The sequence below is a fragment of the Natator depressus genome, chromosome 1 (genome assembly GCF_965152275.1).
Source record: "Natator depressus isolate rNatDep1 chromosome 1, rNatDep2.hap1, whole genome shotgun sequence".
NCBI classification, from domain to species: Eukaryota; Metazoa; Chordata; order Testudines; family Cheloniidae; genus Natator; species Natator depressus.
In genome coordinates, this window is record NC_134234.1 from 218907271 (window position 1) to 218932688 (window position 25418).

General features: G+C 42.4%; 1 protein-coding gene across 1 annotated transcript in view; it reads right to left on the reverse strand.

Annotated features, from left to right (window-relative positions):
* VWF (von Willebrand factor) overlaps positions 1–25418 on the reverse strand; it is a 233184-nt gene that overhangs the window by 66222 nt on the left and 141544 nt on the right. The window contains exons 31-37 of the mRNA XM_074935850.1: positions 25042–25185; positions 23958–24122; positions 19697–19740; positions 14151–14328; positions 5499–5719; positions 4103–4295; positions 772–1113 (exon numbers count right to left, since the gene is read on the reverse strand). Of these exons, the coding sequence (XP_074791951.1) occupies positions 772–1113; positions 4103–4295; positions 5499–5719; positions 14151–14328; positions 19697–19740; positions 23958–24122; positions 25042–25185 (1287 nt within the window). The remainder of the gene's footprint in view (positions 1–771; positions 1114–4102; positions 4296–5498; positions 5720–14150; positions 14329–19696; positions 19741–23957; positions 24123–25041; positions 25186–25418) is intronic.

Here is a 25418-nt window from a genome sequence, read left to right on the forward strand (position 1 = left end):
AACTTGCAGTGTAACTGGCACTGCTCTGGGAGGGGAATGTGACGCATACAGTGGGTGTTTCTGAACTTCTCTGCTGCAGGCTACCAGCCAATAGCCTGTTTTCTCACACACTGAAAGCCGTATGAATTTGCCCTGGTACCAGCAATTGATGGATCAGCAGTGCAGAATCCAAGGATAGTCAGGGAAAGCCATGATTTGCACCAATGGAGTGTGTCCTAATGAGAAGCAGGGGTAAGTACCGTTGGTGCATATTGTAACTTTCCTTATCTTCAGGTAGGTTCTGTACTGATGCAGCTACATCTGCAGCTGCCATCAATTACTGGAATCAGGGCTGATTCCCAGTACAGGCAAGGTCTCAGATTCATATTTGGTATGGAAGGTCTGGGGGGTCTGCACAGTTGTTCACTCTCATATAGTAATATTCCCCTTCTGCATGGTCTTCCTAGGCCCTATGTATCTTCAGCTGTCCCTGTCTGTTACCCTCTGTTCTGCAAAATTAACAGGAGCATGTATTTTACTGATGCACCTTTTCCCATACTTAGCAGTTGAATGGATAGTGAGGAATAAATTTAAATTAGGCTGCACGTTAAAGTAATTATCTAACATGGAACATTACTTACACTGGAAATGTAAACTGGCACTTCTGTCATATGACAATGGGATTAGGATATTCACACTATGCAGACAAATTGGAGACAATGGGAGTAGTGGTACTGAGTAATTCACTGTGTTAGTTTCTGCATCAATTTTAGTGTATAATGAAACCATTACCACAAAACTCCGGCGATCTCCAAATGATGCAGACCCCATTTGTTCTGCAAACATGAGCGTAGGAAGCTATAACCTCACAGATTTCATCCTCATAGCAGCTGTTTTCTTCACATGCAGAATAGAACATGTCTGGAGAGATTATTCTGTGGCATTGTGCAAACTGAGGTGAGCGCAGAACGTTGCACTTGGTAGTGGCATGTTCGGTGCATCTGTCATCTCTCTTGATTTCACAGATTTTGCCTGGTTCTTTCACAGTCCATTCTTCAATAAATGTGCTGCTGTCAGATGTGACAGAGCCATTACTTAATATGAAGTCATTGCCATTGTTTTGGTCGCAAAACCCTAGGTGAGTGAGAAAAATGAAGTCTTAAAAACCATCAGCAGTCAAACACTTTTGAGCAAACAGAGACGAGGCAAACAGAGCTCCTAGGGGCTCAAAAGTTGAGCTGCAAGGGGAGGAAGAATGGGTTTTGCTCCTTACCGCTTCTTTATGATCTATATAGGCCTAAAAAAATCTCAGGATGTTTTTTACTTGTTTATTAGGTTAGAAATCCTGGTTTTGTTATTTGGTATTCTATGGATGCCTGGAGAACCAGAGAGATTATGGCATCACAAGAGAGTGAAAGCTGAGCCATCAAGGGTATATCTACAGTGCACACTAAGCCCAGGTCTGTGGGAACCGGGCTTGTGGACTCGGTGTTTCCAAACTTGAGCATCCACATTGTATTTTAAACCTGGATTTACAATTACTGGACCCAGGTCTCACAGCCAGGCTAATGCATCCCTACTGCACTACATGGACCCTCTGACTTAGGTCTGTGGCTTGACCTGTGACCACACTACAAAATGACAGGGCTTGGACCCGAGTTACAGCAGGACTCAGGTTCTGACCCCTTTTGTCCCCCACCCTCCAGCAGAGTCCTAGGACCCAGGACCTGAGTGCTTAGTGACCCAAGTCAGCCTGACTTGTGTGTGGCTGTGGCACAAACCTGAGACAGAGCCCAGATTTAGTGTACACACCTGCGAGAGGAAGGGATTTTTAGTCTGACTTTTAAAACTCTATGTGTTTTGCTGGTTTTCGTTAACACCTATTTAACTCAAAACACTGAAAAAAGTACTTGTGAAAAAAAAAAAGAGTTCTGGAATAAAGATTCAAGACACTGCAAACTTCTTCAACTAAGGGGAGAGAATTACAGTTTGTAATGTATAGCTGAGATCTCTACCAGGCCCTCCACTGAAAACAAGGAAGATCAGACTTGACATCCCTAAGGTAAAAAGCAAATAGAAAAAACCCAAACACACACATACACCCTCACAACCTACACCTTTCATGTCTTCTTTATACATCATAAAAAAATGGGGGACAAGATCTCCCTTTGCAGGTAGCATTTAAAGGTCCTGTGCTGGGAAAAGAACTGGTCTGAACAAGATAACTGTCAGAAAAGATGTAACTGGGACAAAGCCAAAAATCAAGCCATACGCTGCCAAGTGTCAGCAATAACATCAGTGGCTACCAGATCCTGTGTTTGTACTGGTGCAAATTGCTAATTCATTTATGTTTGGGTTAAAAGTTACAATTCTATTAACTATTTCACCTTCTCAAGCAGAAGCTGGTGTTATTGTTCCCAACAATCCATTTGCTTCTTCCTTCAAACCAATCCTCCCAAGGAGGACATTGCTGAATTATTATTATATATTGTTATTTTTATTGTTGTTATTATATATTGTTAATTTAAATGTGGCAGGTCCTTTCCAAACACAGATGAAGATACAATTCCTAAATTTGATTAATGACTTATAGTTGCCCTTGTTGCATCCTAGAGAACTGTTTGTACTTGCAGGTGTTTAATTTCACCCTTTTCAGTTTGCATTTCTTTATTTTCCAGCACTTTAGGATTTTTTTGAAAATTTCAAGAATGTCACAGTTAATTTTTGAGGGCAGAGGTGATGCCCCAATCACATATTACAAACTGAACAAAAGTCCTGCCCCTTAGCTCAGAACCATTTATTTACCAAGTTAGATGGCTCTTTTCCAACATTTTTTGAGTTACTGGTGAGAAAAAAGCCATCTTAAACCCTGAAAAAGTAGGATTCTTTTCAGTCTTCTATAACTCAAAAAGAGATGGTGGGATTTGCTTTAAACTTCCCAAAGAATTTCACCACTAGGCTGGGATTAAGAATGGAAAATTTCAAGCCCAAAGGAATTTTTTCCAGAAAGATACAAGCATTTGTAATGGGAGCAAACAAGCCAGGGGTATAACGTAGGAATACCATTGTCATAAACTATCCTGGTATAAGGTGTTTTTTTAAGCCCCACCTAGCACATTTTCCCCCCTATATTTAACAATAGAATTCCATATGTAGGCCCAACCCTGCAAGCTATTCCACCTAGATTTCTATGGCTATGTTATCTCTACACAGCCAAAAACCCACCACAGCAAGTCTCAGAGCTCAGGTCAAGTGTCTTGGGCTCAAGGGGCTTGAGCCCAGGGTTAAAAATAACAGTCTAGATGTTCAAGTTCAGGCTGGAACCTGGGCTCTGAAACCTGGCGAGGGTTGTTTGTCTCAGAGCCTGAGGTCCTGCTTGACTGGGAACGATTACACTGCCCTTTATAGCCCTGCAACTCGAGCTCTGTGAGTTGATCCAGGCCCTGAGACTAGCAGCCATAGAGGGTTTTTGGCTATGTAGAGATACCCAGAGAGATCTAGGCAGAATAGCTTGTAGGATCAGGCCTATGTATGGAATCTATGCCTATACCTAGAAGCAGCAGTTCTCAAACTGTAGGTCAGGACCCCAAACTGGGTCACAACCCCATTTTAATGGGGTCGCCAGGGCTGGCATTACACTTGCTGGGGCGTAGGACCAAAGGTGAAGCCTGAGCTTCGCCACCTGGGGCTGGGGCCGAAGCCCAAGCCCTAACACCATCGCCTGGGGCCAAAGCCCAAGGGCTTCAGCCCTGTGCAGCGGGATTTGGACTTCAGCTCCAGCTCCCCTGCCTAGGGTGGCAGGGCTCAGGCTTCATCTTTGGCCTCCCCACCCAGGGCAGCAGGGCTCAGGCGGGCTCAGCCTTCAGTCCTTCATGTAGTAATTTTTGTTTTCAGAAGGGGGTCATGTTGCAATGAAGTTTGAGAACCCCTGATCTATACCTATGTCTACACAGAACCCTGCTGGTTTTTCTTAGGTTCTATATGGCACATGGATTACCTCACACAGAAATGCTTGCAGAGTAGATGCCCACACATACTTCTTGATTCTCTCCAGTTACAAGAAACCTCAATAATAATTACAGCCTCAAACGAGGCAGCTGAAAGAGGTAATTTTCAAACTTACCACAAAGGCCATATGTTTGTGAAGAAAAGCTCCCTGGGTCAAGATGAAGGGTAAATTCATTGTTTCTTGGAGTGAATGTGAAAATATGTCTGAGCTGGGAGAACCTGATCTCATGCATTATTGCTCCATAGATGGTGACTTCAAAGTAATCATCAGTATAGGGAACAGTAGTAATTTCTCCATTAACAGCAACCTGTTTCAAGAGGGTGAGAATACTCCATCATTTCTACCAAGCAACCAAAATAAATTAAAGTTTATAGAGTCTAGATATTCCTAAATACATTTTAACTTCATAAGGGACTGAAGATCAAACTGGGTTGATCAAAGCCAAGAAAATACAAATAATATAGAGACCAGTTCAAGCTGCAAGCAGAGTCTCTGCTCTGAGTGTAGAAATGTATGAAATGGATTGTGTGCTCCTCTTTTGTGAGTCAACACTTTCCCATTTGCAGCATCACATAAGTATTTACTGGCTAACAGTCCAATCCTGTAAGGTGTTCAATGCCTTCTGCTGGATGTTGAGCACCCTCAGATTCCAGTGAGAGTTGAGGCCATACAGCACCTTAGAGGATCAGATCCAAATATCCTAATTTCATCATAATTAGCCTTGAAGTTGGAACAAATAGTTCTCCTCTATTTACTGAAGAACTTCTGTATGGCCACAAAAATCATCCCATCCATTGACAAGAAACGATGGGCAACAATGAAAGAACCTGATGGTGATATAGGACTACAAAACATATATGGCACTGCAGACATTGTTTTAGTTGTGGTATGAGGTAACCTATGTAATTGTATCGGACTTGGAGCAGACACTGAACCTTTCTATAGACTACTGTTCATATATTATGTTGTTATGCAAGGGTGTGAATAGATCTAGTTAGCTCTGCCTTGTATGTTAGTCAATACTTGTATGTCTGAGTTCCCTAAAATTGTATTAAAGCTTTGAACAGTAACATCCACAACTATTAAATTAACACCTGTTTGTCTATAAAGTGAATGTTAGACACAGTGGGGCAGATTATCTGCTAGGGCTGAGATCCACTCAATGCAGCAGATGCGTGAGAGTTCAGGAAGCCAGTTATGGCTCCCTGATTCTCTCTGGTTGCACCCTTGCACAGGTTAGAGCAGCTCATGGGCTCCAAATTCCATCCTCTTTGCCTTGCCAGAGTAGTGCAGAGAAGCAAATTTGGCGCATCATATGGGCAGGGACTTTATTCTGGAATCAAAAATTATAAAGATTTTCGCAGCATAAGAAATAAAACACTGTAAATAGAAAAAAAATCGGCACTGCAATAGAAATACTGAAGAAGGAGAGCACAACTCTGTTCTCATAATCTGGAATATTGTCATTTGACCAGAGAATCATAAAGCTATTTCATTGCTCATGGCTTACTGTCATGTCACTAGAGAGCTGTATTGATTTGCCATGGTGCTTCACTTCTATGGCATTCATACAGTTTAGTTTTGGTGTTGAACTGCATGCTCCATTGTGGAGAATCACTTCAATATCATGCTCTTTGTCTTGTAACAAGGTGTAGGAGCAATTGCCAGTCAGTTTAAAATCCAGCCCATCAAAGGTGACAATATGTCGGGTCGAGCTGCCCATGCACATGCCTGCAAAGGTGAGGACAGAAAAAAGATCATTATCTCTGTGAAGCTGGCAGTCCAGGTGCCAGCTCTCGGCAAGGCTGCAGACATTTGCTGGAGACCAAACTAGTTCACTTATGTGTTAGTGTTGCTAAGTATAGGTGTTAGTCTTATAAAAATGTATTTAATGTTTACACTGTATAAAATGTTAGTGAGTTACTGCATGCATTAATCTTATTTGTAATGTCTGTATTCCATGCTATAAGGAAATATGTACGTTTTGCTTTATAACTTTGAAAATGTTTGCTCTAAACTTGTGAACTCCGATGGGAAGAGCTGCCCATACTGACGATCAGAATCAGATGGGCCATCCAGGAACATTGCAATACAAAGGCCCTATTGCACCCTCAAAATGTTACATGCAAGAAAGCTCGTCCAATGGTCTTGAAGGCAGAATGAAGGAAATAAAAAGAAAGACAGGAAAATCGTCCATCTCTTTGCTGTTTGAATTCTCATAGGGCCAGAGACACTAAACTGAAAACAGAGACCCCCAGAGGCTACCCCTGAGTCCACTCTGAAAGACATTTTGAATTCACAGATCACTACAAGTCCGATGAAGTGAGCTGTAGCTCACAAAAGCTTATGCTCAAATAAATCTGTTAGTCTCTAAGGTGCCACAAGTACTCCTTTTCTTTTTGAGTATTTAGATTGTAACTCATTTGTATGTATACGTTTGCTCACTTTAACCTTTAAATAACTCTCTTTTTTCTCTTTCCTAGTTAACAAACCTTTAGATAGTTTATCACAGGATTGGCTACCAACATGTCTTTGTCATTGTCAATATCTCTTCCAATTCATTTTGAGCCTGACCCAGAATACACTGATATCAGTGGGAAGAACCCATTAAAGATAGGAAGTTAATCTTGAAAAGGTAAAGTTAAATATTTCATCAAATCCTAGAGGAAAAGGAAAACCTATCAGCATCTTGTGATGAAATGAAGTTTTTCTAATTGTCTCTGTCAGGAATAACCATTATTACAAAATAGTCAGATAGTGGCAGATCCTGTGTATACAAATCGTTTTCTACTGAGTTTGATGTATTAACATATTTCTATTGAAGAAGAGCAACAAAGGAGAAAATAGTTAGTTTGTGTCCTTTTCTCCCTTTATGATGTATAAGGAACGCATGAAAAGGATATTTTTGTTGTTATTTTGTTTTAAACTTGTTTTTTCCTGGATGACTGGAGAACTAGAAGGATTATGAGCTGACAAGTACCAAGGAAATGAAACCTGAGCAATTAGACAGGGTTTTTGGTCAAACTTTTAAAAACCCTTCATTTGTTTTTGTTAGCCACTATTTCACTCCAACAGTTGGGAGGAAAACTCTCTTTGTTAATTATTCAACTTCCTGGCCCTACAATTAAAGGCTGAGAAAACTCCCATGCCAGGTCCTTTGTCCTCCAATGAGACCTCCAGGACCGTCCTTACCCATACACAAAGTATACAGCTGAGTAGCGCACCAGAAAATTTGGGACACCACATTTCCTGGTGCCCTGCACAGCTGCGTGCTGCTCCAGCCCCTGCTCTGCCTCTTCCCCACGGCCCCACCCCCCATCCGCCCCAGCTCCGCCTCTTCCCACCCCTGCTCTGCCCCAGCCCCGCCCCACTCTACCCCTTCCCCAAAGCCCCTGCCCCTGCTCCACCCCTGCTCCGCCCCCACTCCCCTGAGGGCTGCTGCAGGGGTTGGGCCTGCACTCACCGCATGGTAAGTAAAGCAACCCAGACCCCCTGCTCCATTCTGCCGGCTCCCAGCTGCGCCGCTGGCAAGTGCTGGGGGGGCGGTTCCCCCCTGCCCCACAAAGCTGGGAGCCGGGGAGCAGAGCAGAGTGGGCTGGGGCCAGGGGGCGCTTTCCCCCCTGCCCTGCAGCCCCCTCCTCCCCCGCACATAGGGCACCAAAATGGCTAGGGAGGGCCCTGGAGACCTCCAGCAAGAAACTGCAAAGACCAAACTTGATGTACCTAATATTTTAAGTTTAAAAAGAGGCAGAAAAATATCTTTTAAAATATCTCTCAGGTCTGTTTTACAATTCCTAACACAGCAAAAAAGACACAAGCCCATTTTATTTTCCTGTTCTGGAAACCTTTCTATATTGTGCTGTCAGATTATGAACTACCAAAGCCATACACAACCATTGGAACACTTTTGGAAATGTAGCACCTTCATACTGTTGAATATACCTTCTTTTATGTTATTCCTATACAAGAGTTATAGAGAGATTACCACTAAAATCTTTACAAGCCTAATAAATACAAAATTTTGTAAGAAAATGTATCTGCATATACTATCGTTTGTTTGGCTGCTGGTTTATAAATACATTAAACAATTTAATGTTTGTCTGTACTCTCAGCAAATCTGTAATCTCAGTTTTAAGCAAACAAAGTTTCAAAAGCACTACTAAATGAAATCACAAGCAAATGCAGTAGACTGCAGCCTCGTCTACACTACAAAGTTTTGCTGGTGTAGCTCTGACAGCAAGCAGTGTGGGGAAAAGATCAGCAACCCTCCCGCCTCCAGCCAACATAGCTGCACCAGCAAACCTTACCACCACCACCTATGTAGACACAGCTATGCCGACAAAAGCATGCTTCTATTGCCTTAGCTAATGTAGTCATATAGCTGTGACATCAAAAGAACTCCTCTGGCAGCTAAAGCCGAGTCTCTGCTAGTGGGCTCGGCCAGAATAGTTATACCAGCTAAGGCACTTAGCTCCAAGTACTTCACTCATTTAGGATTTGGGGCTGCTCACATTCATGTCAATGGGAGTTTTGCCATTGACTTCAGCATGTGCAGGATCAGGTCCTCATTGGCCAATTGACTTGTATAGAACTAACACAGACTTGCACTGGTTTAGCTGAGCCAAAAACACATATGACTTGTGGGTTTTGGTAAACGTGAAAAGTTAGCAGTCTGCCTTACAAATTCATATCATCTTGGGAAATGAAGTGCATTTCTGGGCTATCATGGCGTGTTAAATTTATACAGAGCTAAACAAACATTATCTCATTCTGAAGGGCAATAACCTTAAGACAACTATAGGCTTTTCTGTGCCAAGTGACTAATGGTACAAGTGGAAATTTTAAATTTAATCCCTTAAGAGATCCTTTAGGGAGACATATTTGGAATGCCAAACTAATGGGTTTGTATTGCTGTTCACTTATTCATGAAATAGGAAATATCACACTATTGAAATAAAAATTACATGAGTAATTGTTTCTTCTTTTGGACACAAATAAAATGATTCAGCTAAAATCTATGCAATAATTTTACATTTAGGGAATATTTACATTAGACAGGAATCTTGGATTTAAAATGGCTAGATAATTTAATGTGCTTTGAAGGGAACATTAAAAATGTAAATTCTTGGTGTGAAAGTTTTCCATGTCTGACAACAAAAAGCTCTGAGTCCAGCTAGAAATCCTGAACATTTCAAATAGCACATTAGTCACTTCAGGAACTTTGTCTTTGAATATGGCACTTCCTCGGAGGACATTTTTTATCCCAGGATGAGATTATACATTACAGCTGGGGAGTCATGGGATTTTACTATTAAAAAATGATTGGGGATAAAATTTTCAAAGGCACTTAAGTGACTTAGGCACCGAGTCCAAAAGGGCTTTAGGCACTTTATAACTGAAAGTCAATGGGGCTTAGGCTCCAAAGTGCCTAAGTCCCTTTGAAAATGGGATTCAAACACTCCAGAATAACTTAGGCGTTTTTGAAAATGTTACCCGTAGGCTCAAATCTTTGGAGCTACTGTGAATTTTGTCTAAAAAGGCACGGAACACTGTGCTTTATAAATGCAGCCTAATGTATGCATTTGCCATTCATATTTTTGTACAGCAGTTAGAAAGCATGAAAGTGCCTAACCTTGGCTCTAGGCACTTGTAATCAAAATAAGCATATCAATCAGTTACTTTTCTTGTGCAGAGCTCAAGTATACTGGCTGCAGTAGCTTTTATGGCCACTGCATCTTCCCTGTTGTGGATTGGTGAGGCTTGGTCTGTGAATCCATGTTGTTGTGGATCCAGAGTTCTTACTCCTGACCCATCCCTGCCGTGCCTGGACTCCTCTCCTCTGCAGACTGCTGCGGAACTGTGCTCCATGCTGTGTAGGGGTAGAAAGACCATGTGCATGGTCTCACCACATAACCGCCTCCCCCATGCAGCAAGGCCGTACCAGTTCCACTGCATTCTGTGCCTTTTCCGTGGCCTTTAAATTGGGTGGGAGGGTTTGGCTCTTCGCTTGATCAAAGGGCCATCATTTTTTCCTATCTTCCTTCCACATGAAAACAATTCCCTTCCCACACACACATCTAAGAGGTACAGTGCCATTCTAGCAAAGCTCATCATAGGGCAAGCCCTGCATTAACTACTATAATCACACGGAAAGCCGTGAAGTCAAAAAGCAGCAGAGCATCTTCTCCCCCTACTGTGTGTGGGTGGAGGGGAGGGTCATTTCCCAGAGGCTCTCTTTTCAGCAACCAGCAACTCCAGCACCAGTGCTGGGACCCTCATCTCTGCGTGTTTGAGTGGGAGTACTCTCACTCTGTCTGAGCCAAGGCACAGCTCACACAATATCAATTGTTCCTGTTCACACACTCAAAATCAAGAGCAAACGCGATGTATTAGGGTTTTTTTCTACATCTGCCTGGGCTCAGAACCCAACCCAGAAGGTTGAGGTTAGCCAGAGAATAGACTAAATGTCCTAGAGTTTGTTCAGATTCAGTTTATTTTTCCAGACTCCCTCCTCCCCAGTTCAGAAAGGTCTGGAAATTGGAAACCAGTCTGGGCCTCTCCCCGGTAAAACGTTATAATTTTTTCCAGCAGACAGTCCCACGCTGTGGCCCCAATCCTGCAAACGTGCCCATTCTTAGCTTTAAGCCGGCAAGCAGTCCCTCTGCTCATGCCTATAACTGTTTGCAGGATGAGCGCCTGTATTTCAGTTTGACCCCATCTATTTCTGTGGTGGCATGGAGTCACAGGATGATTGGCCCTAGGGGGAGATGGGGCCAGCCATGCCGTAAATAATTGGCTGCTTCCCATCCTCTTTCTAGGGTATCTTTGAGAGTTTTTCTGGCTCCTGTATAAATCAGTGGGGCCCCCGGCTGGTTTCTTTGAACTACCAAGCCTTCTGCAAACCCTGGCTCAGGCCTTCCACAGGAGCCTATCCACTGTTTATGATTGCACACCCCAGACTGATCTCTCTCAACCTTTTTATAATGTCTGGGTGTCTATTAATCTATCATTTTAGTCCTGTCCCCACAAGCTGAGAAGATGCTGATTAATTATGACATGGGTGTGGCTGACTCCCATTTCCCATTAAAGCAGCTAGTCACCCTTTGACACGTGGCACACTTTGAATGGTCTCCTTCAAGGATATGCTATTCACAGCTGCACACATCAGTTGCTATTATCATTATATATAACAACTGGTGTGTGTGTATATATATATATATGGTACATATACATTTTATGGTACATAAAAATGTCTGCCGAACAGGTTCAGCCATTTACAAGAATGAGGCTAGGGAAAAATATATTTTGCCTGAATCTGGTGACCTATTCTTTAAAAAGCTCTAGCACCCCTATACCTTGGAGCAGGGACTTAAATTTGTCAGAGGACGGCCGTTGTTTCAGGAACGAGCCTTCTGTCATCCCTGTGAAAATCTGCCCAAATCTGGCCAAGTTATAAGCCTCTGAAAAATCAATTTGTACATTCTCAGTAGAAACAACTTAGTTTTTAGCAACTAAATTCCCAATATTCCATCCATACTGGGCATGCTCCAGATCAGGACTGAGCAGGACTTTCCCTGAAATTGTAGCTCGTGGCTGCTGCGGGCAGTGCCAAGTCCAGGCCCAGGCACCTGAACTGAGAGCAGGGCAACTGTCTCTCCCGGGCTTTAGACGACCCCCCTGCTGGGCCGAGGCAATGTGGAGGAGGAAGCTGGTTGATTCACATTCAGAAATGGTAAGAGTCAGACCCAAGTGGAGGGGGTAGGAGAAGTAGATTAGGATAAGGAACCTAATGGGAAGAGACTGGGAGTGGAAGCTGGAAGTGGTCCTGGGAGAAGAGGGAAACTGGGGCTAGGAGTTTGGAGGGAAGAGGGAAACTGGCTAGCAATGAGACTGACTGTGAACAAATAAGAGGGCAGGAGGAGGAAAGATAGATTTGACAAAGAGATGGGTTTGCAAGGGGAGAACTGGGACTAGCTGGACAAAGAAACTGGAACAAAGATCCCAGGGAGAGAGACTGGGACTGGCCAACATTGGTAGGGGCAGGGAGATGACTAGAAATCAGGGTTGGGGAGAGAAACAGATTAGATGAGGAGCCAGGAAGGTTCTGCCCAAAAAATAATATGTGATCACATAATTAAAGACTGCATCATAATACATACACACAATAGGGCTGAATCAAGGTTGCCCAGGCATCCGTAATTCTGGTATTTCCTAGCTTTAGAGTGGTTGATTTTGCAACCTTAATTAACATTATTTTAATATATTTTTTGTGATTATATATATGTGTGTGTGTGTGTGTGTGTGTGTGTGTGTGTTTGATGTACACAATTATATGTTTACCATATTTGTAATGTGTAAGATGCATTTGGGGCCCAGTACTCTGTTTATAATTAAGGCTATGTTTTAGTCACAGGTATTTTTAGTAAAAGTCATGAACAGGTCATGGGCAGTAAACAAAAATTCACGGCCCATCACCTGTCCATGACTTGATCTGTACCCCTGACTAAATCTTGGGAGCGCCGCAGGTGCTCGTTGGGGGGGGCTGCGGGTGCTGGTGGCTCAGGGGGCGTCGTGGGTGCTGAGGGGAGAGGGAGTTGGCTGGCATGCTCCCTACCTGTCTTCTCGGAAGCAGCGACATGTCCCTCCCTAAACTCCTAGCTCCATGCACTGCCAGCTCCACAGCTCCCATTGGCCGGGAACTGCTGTCAATGGGAGCTGCAAGGGCCATGCCTGCGGGCGGAGGCAGAGCTAGGAGCTGAGGGATGGACATGTTGCTGCTTCCGGGGAGCCCCGCAAGATAAGCACGGCCCAGAGCCCTCACTCCCTCCCGCATCCTAGCCCCCAGCTCCCCTGCACACACACACAAACTCCTCCTGCTGCTGTTGGGGTGGGGGAGGTGGCTCGAGACTGCCCCAGCAACAGCCAGTACAACTGGCCCAGGGGCTGCCTAAGCTGTGGGGGCAGCCCCAGATCTAGCTGCACCGGCCGTTGCAGAAATCACAGAGTTGACAGAAAGTCACCAAATCCATGACTTCAGAGACCTCCATAACAAAACTCACAACCTTATTTATAATCCATCTGAAAATATCTGTATGTTTGAAAGATATTTATGTCTTCTTATGAAAAAAGCTTAAATATAAAACCTATTAATTATAATTTGAAATATTTTAATTATAATTTTAATATATATATATATATATTTCATATCAGTGTACTTAGCACTAAAAATGAAAGGAAAAAATATTGACAAAATATGAGGAAAAATCAAAACCGTTTTAATCTATAGCTGTATCTTTCAATGTTTTGCATGTCGCCATGCAAAATCTCTATAGAGATGTGTGAGCTCCCACTTGCTGACATTTGTGAGATGCTATCACAACTAAGGGTATGTCTACGTTGCCGTTGGAGGTGTTATTGCAGCACCCAGAGGCATATCCATGAGAGTTTTAATCTAGTCAGCATGGCTAAAAATAGCAGCGAAGCCACAGCGTGCAGAGGCTTCAGCGTGGGCTATACCAGCCCACCTAGAACTCTGGATACATACTCAGCTTCCTAGGCCACACCAGGTTTCTGTGCCACTGCATCTCCACTGCCATTTTTATCCATGCTAGATAAATTAAAGGTGATGCAGATATGCATAGCTGAGCTGCAATCACACCTGTCATTGCAGAGTAGACGTGAACTAAGAAAGGGCCCTTTGAGCCTTCAGGAATGTTAGAGGGAGAGTGATGCCAGAATTTCTCGTAGGAGCTTCCAGGATATGTAATGCTGTACCACCCTTTAAAAAAAGCCAGCTCTCTCCTTTCTTTGCACCCAGCCAACCGCATACCCTAGTGTGAAGGGAGTGGGGGGAGCACAGCCATGGGCAGGGGTTATCTTCTCATGTGACTCTTAGTCCTCCTTCATCTTGTGCTCATATACAAAGGCTGGCCAAAGACCCCTCCCGAGTCCTTGTGCACCATCTGGCCAGAATCCAGCCCTAAATTATTTGAGACTATGAATTTTGATTTTGATAAAGAACAAGTATAAATTCATCTCAGTTCAAACAACTTTGTACTTCTCCTCGGGTTGTAGCTCTGTGTTCCATTCATCAGTACGTTTCCTGAATACATTGTAGGTCCTGGGGGAAAAAAACCACGTATATGCAAAATAAGTTACTCACATGGACATGTCCAGCGGCAGCCACAGGTTTCCTCAACTTTAACAGCAGGAAAATTATTGTGACATGTAGGTTTTGACATCTTCTCACAATTAATTCGGTGACTCTCCAGAACCGTTTGGCCACCTGGCAAGCATGTCACAATGTGACACTTGTCCGTTAATATCCATTTGTCACCGGGCTATACAAGAAGATGGGCTGATATTAAAATAGGGTTTGATGCAAGAAAAGAAAATTCAGACAACACTTGGAGGCCTCCACTTAGCAGCTACCAGACTGTGTTCCATAACCTAAAACTAGCAAGTAAAGTGACACTCCCAGCAGTGCTGTTCAAAATAGCCTTGGATAATTAAACAATAGAATGCAACGTATTAGGGAGTTCATGGGCATGAGAAAGTTAATATAGAAACATTGCAAGAAATAGACTCTGAAATTCCATGCAAAGGATAATAGTCTATAATGGGGGATGCTTTGCTGGAAGAGAATGAAATATCTAGTACTTTTGTCTATTGTTAGCAGAGCGGCCCTGCAGCACAGATGGACAACACAGTCAATAAAGAATTTCCCAGTGCTTTTCTTGAAATACCAATGCCTTTGTTTTTCATGAGTGTAAAATTATTTTGGAAAGTATTCTGAACACAGATGCTCATAGCACAGCAGGAATTAATGAGAGTTGTTTCAAGCTAGTAAAACAAAAGCCTCTTTTCTGAAGGCTTGGAATAGCTGGGTTATTTTACCTATAGTCCTGAACCCTTAAAAATTCCAATCATCCTGAAGGGGATTTGCTGCCCTGCAGGGTGAATGTTATTAGATAACCACTGTGTTCATGTAAAATAAAATAAAAAATACTCTCTTCCTGCAGGACAGTTGGAATTTTAAGGCACACTAGAGGGCCAATTCTGTAGGGTGCACCTCTGAGTAAGTGGTGCAATTGCAACCTGTGTTCAGTCCTCCACTGAGCACTCTAGCTCCAATCCTGCAAAGCTTTTAAGTACATGAATAGTCCTGTTGACCTCAATGCCAAATCATTCAGCAGCTTGCAGGAATGAGCTCTAAATTCCCAGGAATATCATCCCCAAAATGCATGTTTCCAAGACTCAACACCCCTAACTGACTAGTCCTTTAGTGGGTGAGAGAATATCTTTTATTGGACCAACTTCCAATAATAGATATTACCTCACCCACCTTGTCTCTCTAACGTCTTGGAACCAACATGGTTACCACAACACTGGAAACAACCCTTCATTGTCAGTCCTAGAAGTTCTACTAGGAATAAAGACAGTGGTTCTAAGAGCTGGATGACAGCACCCCAGATTCACAAGCATAAAGAGCATGGTGAAGAAAGGATGGTGACTATCTAGATATGCTACCTTAAGGCTTCTCCATTTCAGCTCTTCTCGTCTTCATGAGAGTGAATAGCAAGGTGACAAAATATCTGGGTTAGACACAGCATAATTCATGATCTATTCTTGGCGCTAGTGTGCAAACCAGGAATAATGCTTTAAAAGTATTTTTCTACAGCTCTGAGCTATGGGATACCATTAGTTCTAAATGAGAACTGCCAGATTTGCAGTCATAAATATTGGGAGTACATATTAAATATGAGTGCATTTCCCTAGGCATGCTTTGTAGGTCTTAGGACTTTGAAAAGATTTCATTATAGCAAACTTCTCTTAAAAGTTGTCTAAGATTTTTCAGGCTTGAGAGCTTAGGGGAAGCTATAAAATAAATAAAAGTAATGTGAGGAGTTTTAAATATGGAAAAAATATTTAGGTAGTAAGATATGACATGTTTTTTAATTATACTTTCCTCTCTCTCTCTCTCAACCCACTGGAAGTAAAGCAACTGGAAGGGTAAGTAGACAGCTGTGCACATCTGGCAAAAAAGGCTTTTTGGTTTTCATATTTCTTTAATTATTTTTATTTAACCCATTTACAGGAAACCTATCACAAAGCATCTAAGAGCTGTACAATAAAACCAAAGCACGACACATTAAAAAATTCAATTAAAAGAATTGTCCGGACGCAGCCAAAGAATCTGGCACAGTGGGAAACCCAGTGACCCTCAAAGCAACAAACAGAGGCTAATTCCCAACTGATGTGGAAATGTTGGAGGGGAAAAATGGGACAGAAAGCATGTGCATGCAGTCACACAAAACACACATACCAATAGCTGAGGCTCCAGAATGGTCAAGGATAAGTCATCTGAAACAGATGTGATTCCCAGAATGCCAGAGGACGACCCAGGCAAACGTCCTCTCAGAGGGAGCTCCATATCTATTTATTTAGATTTATACACTCATTCTATAACTGAGGACCCTCAGCTCAGAAGGCCAGGCACCTTCACTGAACTCATGAACAGACAGCTTTATCATTTTTAGGGTTTTATCACCAAGGGCTGGTCTACATTAGAAAAGTTCTCCTGGCATAACTATATCCTTTCTTCTTGCAGGGCATGTGGAACCCATAATTTCTGCCTGCCATTTTTCACTAGATATATGACCAATATAGTTGTATCTAGTCTGGATACACTTATATTGGTATAAAGGTGTCTTATAATCGCATAGTTTACTTCACTTCCTGAACTGGAGAAACTTAAAACTGGTATACACACTTTTAGACCAAAATAGCTGCATCCACTCAACGGGGGTATTGTCCCTTTGACCACTCTGGTAGAGTTAAAGTGGCAAACCTTTCTAGTGCAGGGGAGTGCAAACAGACTTTCATGTGTACTGGTAACACTGCGTCTCCACCCTAGATGTTCTTTTCATGGTCAGTTTCACAGGGAAGGATGTGATGCCACCACTTTTTGCTAAATCAGGTTACGTTGAGATTACGGATTCTGACACTGAGGAGTCCCCATGATTTCAATGAAAGCTGCAGGAAGTCAGCATCTCTCAGGACAAAGCCCAAAGTCATGAATTACAAGGTGGATGACTAGACGGCCAATTCCACAGGGTGTTGATTTCCCTGACCTCCCATCATGTCAGCTCACCTCCTGCAGCAACCCACTCAGCACCTTGTAGATCAGGCATAAGGCCCCATCCTTAAGAATTTAGGAAGGGATCCTAAATCTGCACTGATACGGGATTGATCCCGCAGGGATGTGGATGAGTGTTGCGAGAGGGCAGTCCTGTGCTACAGATGGGGCTGCTGAAGATGCTGCTTTGGTTATTTACGAGCCAATAAGATGATAGAAGAGATGGGAGGAGGTGCTCCAGACTGGTGGAGGAGCAATAACTCTAGACCCAATACACATCACAAGGCATTGAGAAGCTTACTATGAGGGACAGTGTTGTATTAGCACGGTCCAGGGGGTTGCTTTCAGCCTCTGGTGCCCCACACTGCTATCAGGTTTTTAATGGCAAGTCTGCCTCAGTTTCCCCTTTGTTTGGTCAGTCACCATTTAGCCCCATGTCTATTATTGCCTCATTATGATTCCAGACAGAATATTAATAGTCTCCTCCCCTGCACCACCCCCCAGTATGTTCCTCCTTAGCATGTTAAAATCTCTTGATCCAGGAGGCAAGTAACCCTCGTGAAGAGTCAACAGTCTCAGGCCTCTTTGCTCCACAGGCCTTAATAACCCTCTGCTGAGGTTGGTAGGAGTTCCCAGTCCCACCCACTCCTCTGGGTTCCAATCCAGGGACCTTGTATGAAGAAATTGGAACCAAGTCCTTACTGCTTCCTTGGACTGTTTCTTACCACACCTCCCTAGTTGACTGTTTCCAAGATTGACACTCTGATCCTCTTCTTCTGGAGGTCCATTTACCCGGGCACTTTCCCACCAGTCCACTGCTAAATAACTCTGCTCTCAGTAGTTCCTCAGTCTCTCTGATAGCTGACCTTCCATTCTGGCCTGCAGCCTTTTCATTTCACTAGCTGTTGCAGGGCCACCAATCAGCCCCACCTGAGGAGGTAACTAGTCTCCCTGTTAACCTTTTAGTGGCTGGAACAACTTGGGGTCTGTATGTTCTATGACAAGCACCTGGGGACACATTTCTGAGGCAGTGTTTGGCTCCTATAACTACCTCTGCTCTCAGTATCTTCGAAAAGCTACAATTCCTGGCTGGCCTATAGGAATAACAGAAGATCCTTAAAAAGGCCACCATTCCAATGCAGGGTACAATTTCAGATAGGCCAGGCACCAGCCTCTCTTCTTGCAGGGCATGTGGAACCCATAATTTTTGCCTGCAATTTTTCACTAGAAAAATGAATTATAGGTGTAAATCTAAGTATTTGAGCTTCTAACCGCATGATCTGCATCTGTGGCTAGGTAGGTAGCGGTATAAATGTAGAGATTTCAATTATGGATGCAAAAAATTCATGTGCAAATTACGCTGACAAATTGGAGGCTGCCCTTTTGAAAATTCGGCTCTTCATTTATATTAACTGGTTTGTATTTAGCTTTGTTTGGACTAGGAATAATGATGATTTTTTTTACCTTGAGCCAGCTAACCCCACTTAGCACCTAATGAGCATGCAGTTTCACAATTTTGTTATGATGTTGGCATCTAGGAGTCAATACTAGGAGGAACCTTTATTTTAAAAACACACCTTTTTCTGAGTCTAGACATATTCAAAAGGACTTATGCTCTGGCCATATTCTGTCTTTCTAAGGTTATACCTACACTAGGAAAAAATATATATTTTAATATAACTAGCATAGACAAGGCAATTATAGTTTTAACACATTAAATGATCAAGATAACTCCAGGATGGAGTCTACAGTGCTTGTCTACACTTAAAACACTAGGGTGGCACAGCTGCACCACTGTAGCATTTCAGTGTGGACACTACATATGCCGACATGAGGGGTTCTCCCATCAGTGTAGGTGGTCCATCTCCGAGTCCCTGTCTACACAGGGACTTAGGTCAGCTTAACTATGGCACGCAGGGGTGCAGATTTTTCACACACCTGAGCAATGCAGTTATGCCAACCTAATTTTCTAGTGTAGACTGGGCTTTGTCCCCTACCAGATGATACATGGATTAGCAGAAGCCTCTCCACTCAAGCACTGAGGCTTTGTCGTCTCTGCTTAAAAAAGTCCCTTTTTACAACAAAACAACAAATATGCACTAGTTTAAGTAGAGACAGGGCATCTGTAGTGTTTACTACAAGGTAGTTCAGCAAAGTCAGTGCTCTATTTCCCCATCTGGGGTTGACATTGCCTAGTTTAACGCATGACAAGTCTAAATGGTCTCGTCTCCTTTATATTTTCACAGTGGGCTAAAAACCACAGTTTTTTTGTCAGGGAAGACAAGCCCTGAGTGCTAGTGATTTGGCTCTGCGTGCACCTCCTTCAACAGGGCTCAGCACACGACAGGATCAAGCACCATCGGGGCGGAAAAAGGATTGTGCAGCGTGCTTCCGTTGTTCAATTTAGTAAACTAGCATTTGCATTCTCAGCGATCATTACTGCAGTACAATTAATATTGTTCACCACTTTCTGTGGCAGAGCACATACATAGACATTCATGTTCCAGTCCAGACACTCTACAATATTTTACTTGAAAGGGAGATGGAGGATACAAAAAAAATACACTTACTCTCCTTTTATTCCCATCCTCATCTATACATTCTCTCGTGGGCTCTGAAAGAGAAAGAGACATAAATTTGGCTTATCTCTCATCTGTCCAGGATCTTAGGTCAAATCCACTAAAATATGGATTCCATCTTTTAAAATGTGACTCAGACTAAGAGATTTTCTTGTTTTATACCCTGTGAATTTGTTCCTGAGGACCGCATGCATCTGCCCAAAATGTTTGCCAGAAGCTGGGAATGAGCGACAGGGAGTGGATCACTTGATGATTACCTGGTCTGTTCATTCCCTCAGAAGCACCTGGCACTGGCCACTGTCAGAAGACAGGATACTGGGCTAGATGGACCTTTGGTCTGACCCAATAGGGCTGTTCTTACGTTATGTTCTTACAAGAGGAGATCACAGAATAGACAAAGCCAGGTTACTAGTAGCATCAACTCACATTCACACAGTGTCTTTAATCCCAAAGCACTTTACAAACAATCTGCATGTATAGCAGTTACCAGTTAGGCTGTAATCTTGACCACTGAATGGGAACAAAGGTCTGCCTATGTGGAGTTCAACACAAGATCAGGGCCTTAGATTGTATGTTCCTTTGGGTAGGGTCCATGCCGGCTTCTGCACCTCATATACACTTGACCACACTCTCAGTGATTTAAGTGTGATAATATAGTATATGGTATATTTACCAAAGAGAGACAAGTAAAGAGCATGGCCCCAAGTCAGCAAAGTACTTAAGCATGCAACTAACTTTAAGCATGCAAGTAGTTCCATTGATTTCAATGAGAATACTCACATGCTTAAATTTAGGCATACTCTGTTCTGATACTATGGTGATGGGCAGCAATATAAAATCCTAAAACAGATATTCTTAAAGTACCTTATTGAACTGGAGCCTCTACATGCATGTGTACAAACACAATGAAACAAGGAGAGTATATTAATATAGGACTCATGGATTTCTAGATCACCCGGCCAGAAGGGAACACTGTGATCATCTCGTTTGACCTCCTGTATAAAACAAGTCATCAGAATTCCCTGAATTAATTTCTGTTAATTAATGGGATATTGTGGCATAATGGTTCGGTTGGCATGTGTTTGGGATGTCCCCATTCCTCACGAGTAGCAAACCTTTCATACCATATTACACTACTCCAGGATATATCACCTATACGTCTCATATTTTACAGGAGCAGTATTGTATTTTGCAAATGTTTGAGAAAGCTTTTAAATTTTTTTGACCAGTATTGTTAATGGTATGCTTCCACCTATAATGCCAGGCTCTCTTCGTACGATTATTCCAGGAAGGGGTAACTTATTTACTTTAAGAAACTTCTAAAAAAGATAACTTTTCTGTTCAGAACAATGGCATACTTTTAAGGTCTAATATCTCAGTATCTACCACCAATAAAAGCAAGAGCCAAATTGTTCAGACTTAGGTGCCTGACTTTAGGCATCCAAGCTTGAGCCTTTAGTCCAAATGCCTTGACCCAATGGAAGGGGAAGATACCAGCTATATAATGGTGTAAAGCTCCTGTTTCCAGTCCTTATAGGTCACATAAATTGCAAGAAGAAAATGGTCACTGGTTTCTGCTTCCTGTTTCCCATCCTGGGCCTTGAAGGGAAGCAATTTTGGGAAAGAAATCCCACATTCTATAGAGGTGGGGGGGGGAGGAAATGTGTCTTTGAAAGCTCATTGTCTAACAAGAAAACAGCAGCTACTTGAGAGATTTTAAAATGTCAGGTGTCCTCTCAGTGGAGATTGATTACATATTTATACGCCAGATCCTGTCCCCTCCCCCAAACACACCTGATTTACATGTAGCAGTACTTTACGCTGCAAATATCCCATTAATTTCTATGGGACTTCTCATGCGGTAAAGTACTATTCAGCAAGGGTAAAGCTGGCAAAATGTTTCTACAGCACCTAGCACAACTGGGGCCTGGTCCATGACTGGGGAACTTATGTGCTACCACAATTCAGATAAATACCAATAATAATATGGTCCTATGTAATGACTGACTTGGAGCAATAGTAGTAAAATATTGCCCAGAAATAAAAACAGTTCCTGAGAATGTGGCAAAATAAATACAGATGAATTAACTATGTTTTACACAGTGATTTTTTTCTGGTCGTGTTCCTGGATAAAGTCCTTATTTGGTTTATTGCCCAGTTTTAATGATCTGAAATCTTTATGGATATATAGCCCTCAGTGCATAAACCTGTGCAGAAAATGTACATTCTGGAATCCTCATTCACAAAGGGCCTGATTCTGCCTCCTTTTCTTAAGTTCCAGAATACCCCACTCTGCCAGTACTTCCATTGACATCAGTGGGACTACTGACACAGCATGGCATTATTCTAGGTGAGTACGGGTGGTGTAATTAGGTCCCACAATTATAAGGACTTGGATTTCTGCACAGAAGCTGTAGGTACAGAAGTTCTGATCTTTGTAACTTTAGTATACAAACATGGCTTGCTGCATCAGCGCTCCCTGCCATGTCCTCTTGCTAGAGGCAAAGGCTCACCATAGCAGGAGATATCAGACCAGGTAGCCACCTCTTCCCCTTAGTAGGGGGACAGTCATTAAAAGAGCCTGTTTACTCTTCCATGAAACTAAGGCCTAGTCTTCACTTAAAACTTAGGTTGACATAGCTATGGCATTCAGGGGTGTGAAAAATCCACACCCCAGAGCACCACAGCTATGCTGACCTAACAGCCGGTGTAAGTGCAGCAAGGTCAATTAAAGAATGCTTCCATCAGCCTAGATATTGCTGCTTGGAGAATGCGGGGATGGAAAAATCCCTTCCACTGCTGTAGTCTGGTCTACGCTACGGTGTTCTAGTGACATAGCTATGCCAGTGTAGCTATGCCACTATAGTTCCCGTAGCATACACACGCCCTCAGGAAACCCACGTGCTTTGTTGCTTGGTCTGTTTGAAGGCAGAGTAGGATATCTACTGAAGTCTATTTTCCTCTAAAATGTACTATTATCTGTTTAGAAGAAGAATAACACAGGCCTAACTGTCCTCATGAAACCAATTTTTAAGCAATCAACTGGGTTAAAAATGCAAAGAGTATGTGTATACAGCTGCACATACGTGCGCATACACCCACACGCCTAGGCTGCCTTACTATGCCAATTTTGTCTAATACTACTGCCACCTAACTTTATATATTGCTTTTCATCCATGGAGCTTGTGGCACTCTTCACAAGAGGTCAATGTCATTATTCCCATTTTACAGAAGGGTAAACAGAGTCAGAGGGAGGGTTAGTGATTTGCCCAAAGTCACCCAAGTTGCCTCAGTACAATGTGAAATTTTCCTATACTGAAAATACATATGGTGAAATCCTGGCCCCGGTGAAGTCAATAGCAAAACTCCTATTGCCTTTAATGGGGCCAGGATTCCACCCACAGAGAATAGTACAAGTACTGAGGTAATCCTGTCTACGGCAACTGGAAAGTTTTTGAGGGTGACCAATATATAAAGGCTTCACTTTGCCAGTCCCAGGAGCATAACACAGCAGTTCTTTAACATAGCAATGTATGTTATGGCAACGTACAACTATAGTTGAGGATAGAAAGTGATACGAATGAAATCAAAATCTGAAACGACAGGGGAATTTAATTAGGCAGAACGAGTAAGTCAGATTTGACCATTAGATCACAGCTAAGAATGAAAAAAGTTCTGAGGGATTTTCAGTGGCCCCAAGTGATTACAACTTTGGTTTTACATCTCACCCTAAAGCTGGCAACCCCACTAACAAACTGCCCCCTAACACCATGCTTGGGCTATTTTTCTTCAGTAGGGAAGCAATGCCCCATGGAGAGTCATCAATGCCAGCCACTATAGCTGTGGCTTTTCTTGGTGGTCTTTCATCCAAGTAGTGATACATCCTGTGTATTGATAAGATCCACAGCTGAAAGGGACAGGCCTAAAGTTAAAAATGCTCTCTGAAAGCTGATGAAGTGGAATAGTAATTAGTACTATACTGGAAACATTCGGAGTCAGTCATCGTACTAAGTGACTCTGGCTGTGCAGATGAAAACTCATGTAGCATGTCCATGAAACACCGCCTGACTAGGTATCATTTGGCTGACATCTGGAAATGAGAAAATTGATGGGCTTTTGTCTGAAATTAACTAAAGATTAAGGTAATGAAAGGAGTAGGAAAATACTTCTGTATATTGTACAATGTACATTGTCTTCGTCATTTCTGGTGGTTGTTTTTCTGGCTCCGGTTATAAAACTACATGAAACTTACCCATGCACAGTTTGTTGACAAATGCATCATCCAAGGTGACCATGTCGGGAAGGTCTTCAAATCGTCTTAGCTTCATGATCCTGTCAGCATCAGATTGCCCAGCTAATGTCCTCAGCTGCTCTTCATCGTATCTATCTCCAACTCCAATTGGGAACAATGACACCCCTGGGAAATGGGAAGCAGGTTTTAAAAGTGTAATGGAAAAGAAGGGAGCCTCCTTGCTTTTGATTTGCACCTTCGAGTAGAATTCTAACAGTTAGTTTCAAGTATTATTCATATTATTCCCTCCTTATAGGCTGAAGGCAATTCAGCACAGATATTACTATGTTCTAAATCACTGTAATAGTTATTTTGAGACTTATAGTTACAATAACCACTAAAAGATCATGCAAGGTCAACATAAAGAAGCTGGAGACATTCAGAAAATGTTTAAAACAACTAAAGCTTTGATCATTGGGGGCATGCGGTTTTCTTTGTTTCAACCCATTTAATTAAAAATAACTAACTGAGCATTTAGATCGTGTTTTACATCAGTAGATTATAAAGTAATTTGTAAAGAAGGGTGTTGTTATTTCCATTTTACAGGTGAGGAAACTCAGATACAGAGAGGTGAAGTGCCTATGGTCACACAAGTTATAAAGCCCCATACAGTATATATTGGCACACTTACAGGGTGTATAAGTTATGGCAGAATTTGACCTACTGTTTCTTACTCTGTTTATGAACCTTACAAGAACTATCTCAATGTAAAAGGGTCTAAATTTATGACCTTTAAATATCGCCAGTGTAATCCAGTCGAATCCACAATGGTACTGAGAGAGTGAAAGGCTGTAAATGAAGTGAGGCCTATGTTTGCTAAGCTGTCAAATAACAGGTCTGCAGGTTTGCAGTTCCCCAAAGTTTAGGGGCATCTGGATCTGGAGATTTTGTTAAGACCCATCTCTACCAAATAGTAAACAATCACATTGAATCACCGCACTCATAACATCATGCCAATATTTGGATTTCTTTACTCTCCATCCTAGCTTATTACTTAAAAAATTAAGCGAATCAGTAAAAATAGTGGAAAAGTGATAAAATTTACTGTTGATGCTTGCAGAATATGCAGCAAGGTCCACTGGATCCTCTGATTTCTCTGCTACAATAATCACTGCTATCTTTGATGCATTGGGTCTTCCTCCGTGGGCTTCAGACATAGCATGCAGAACGGCAAAATTTACTGCTTCCCCTAGAAGCAAATTAAAAGATATATGAAAGAAGCAATAAATCACTTTCAAAAAGGCTGTAAAAATAAAGCCTCAGTAGTGGATGATGGAGAGGGGAAATGCTCTTGTCCAAAGCATTTTTAAAAAGTCTCTTTTTTACCATCCTATAAAGCCTCTGTCAGCTTTAAAATCCCACTGATACAGCTAATACCTCCCTATACTGAAGGTCTCTCCTAGCTTCACATAGTCTGAAATA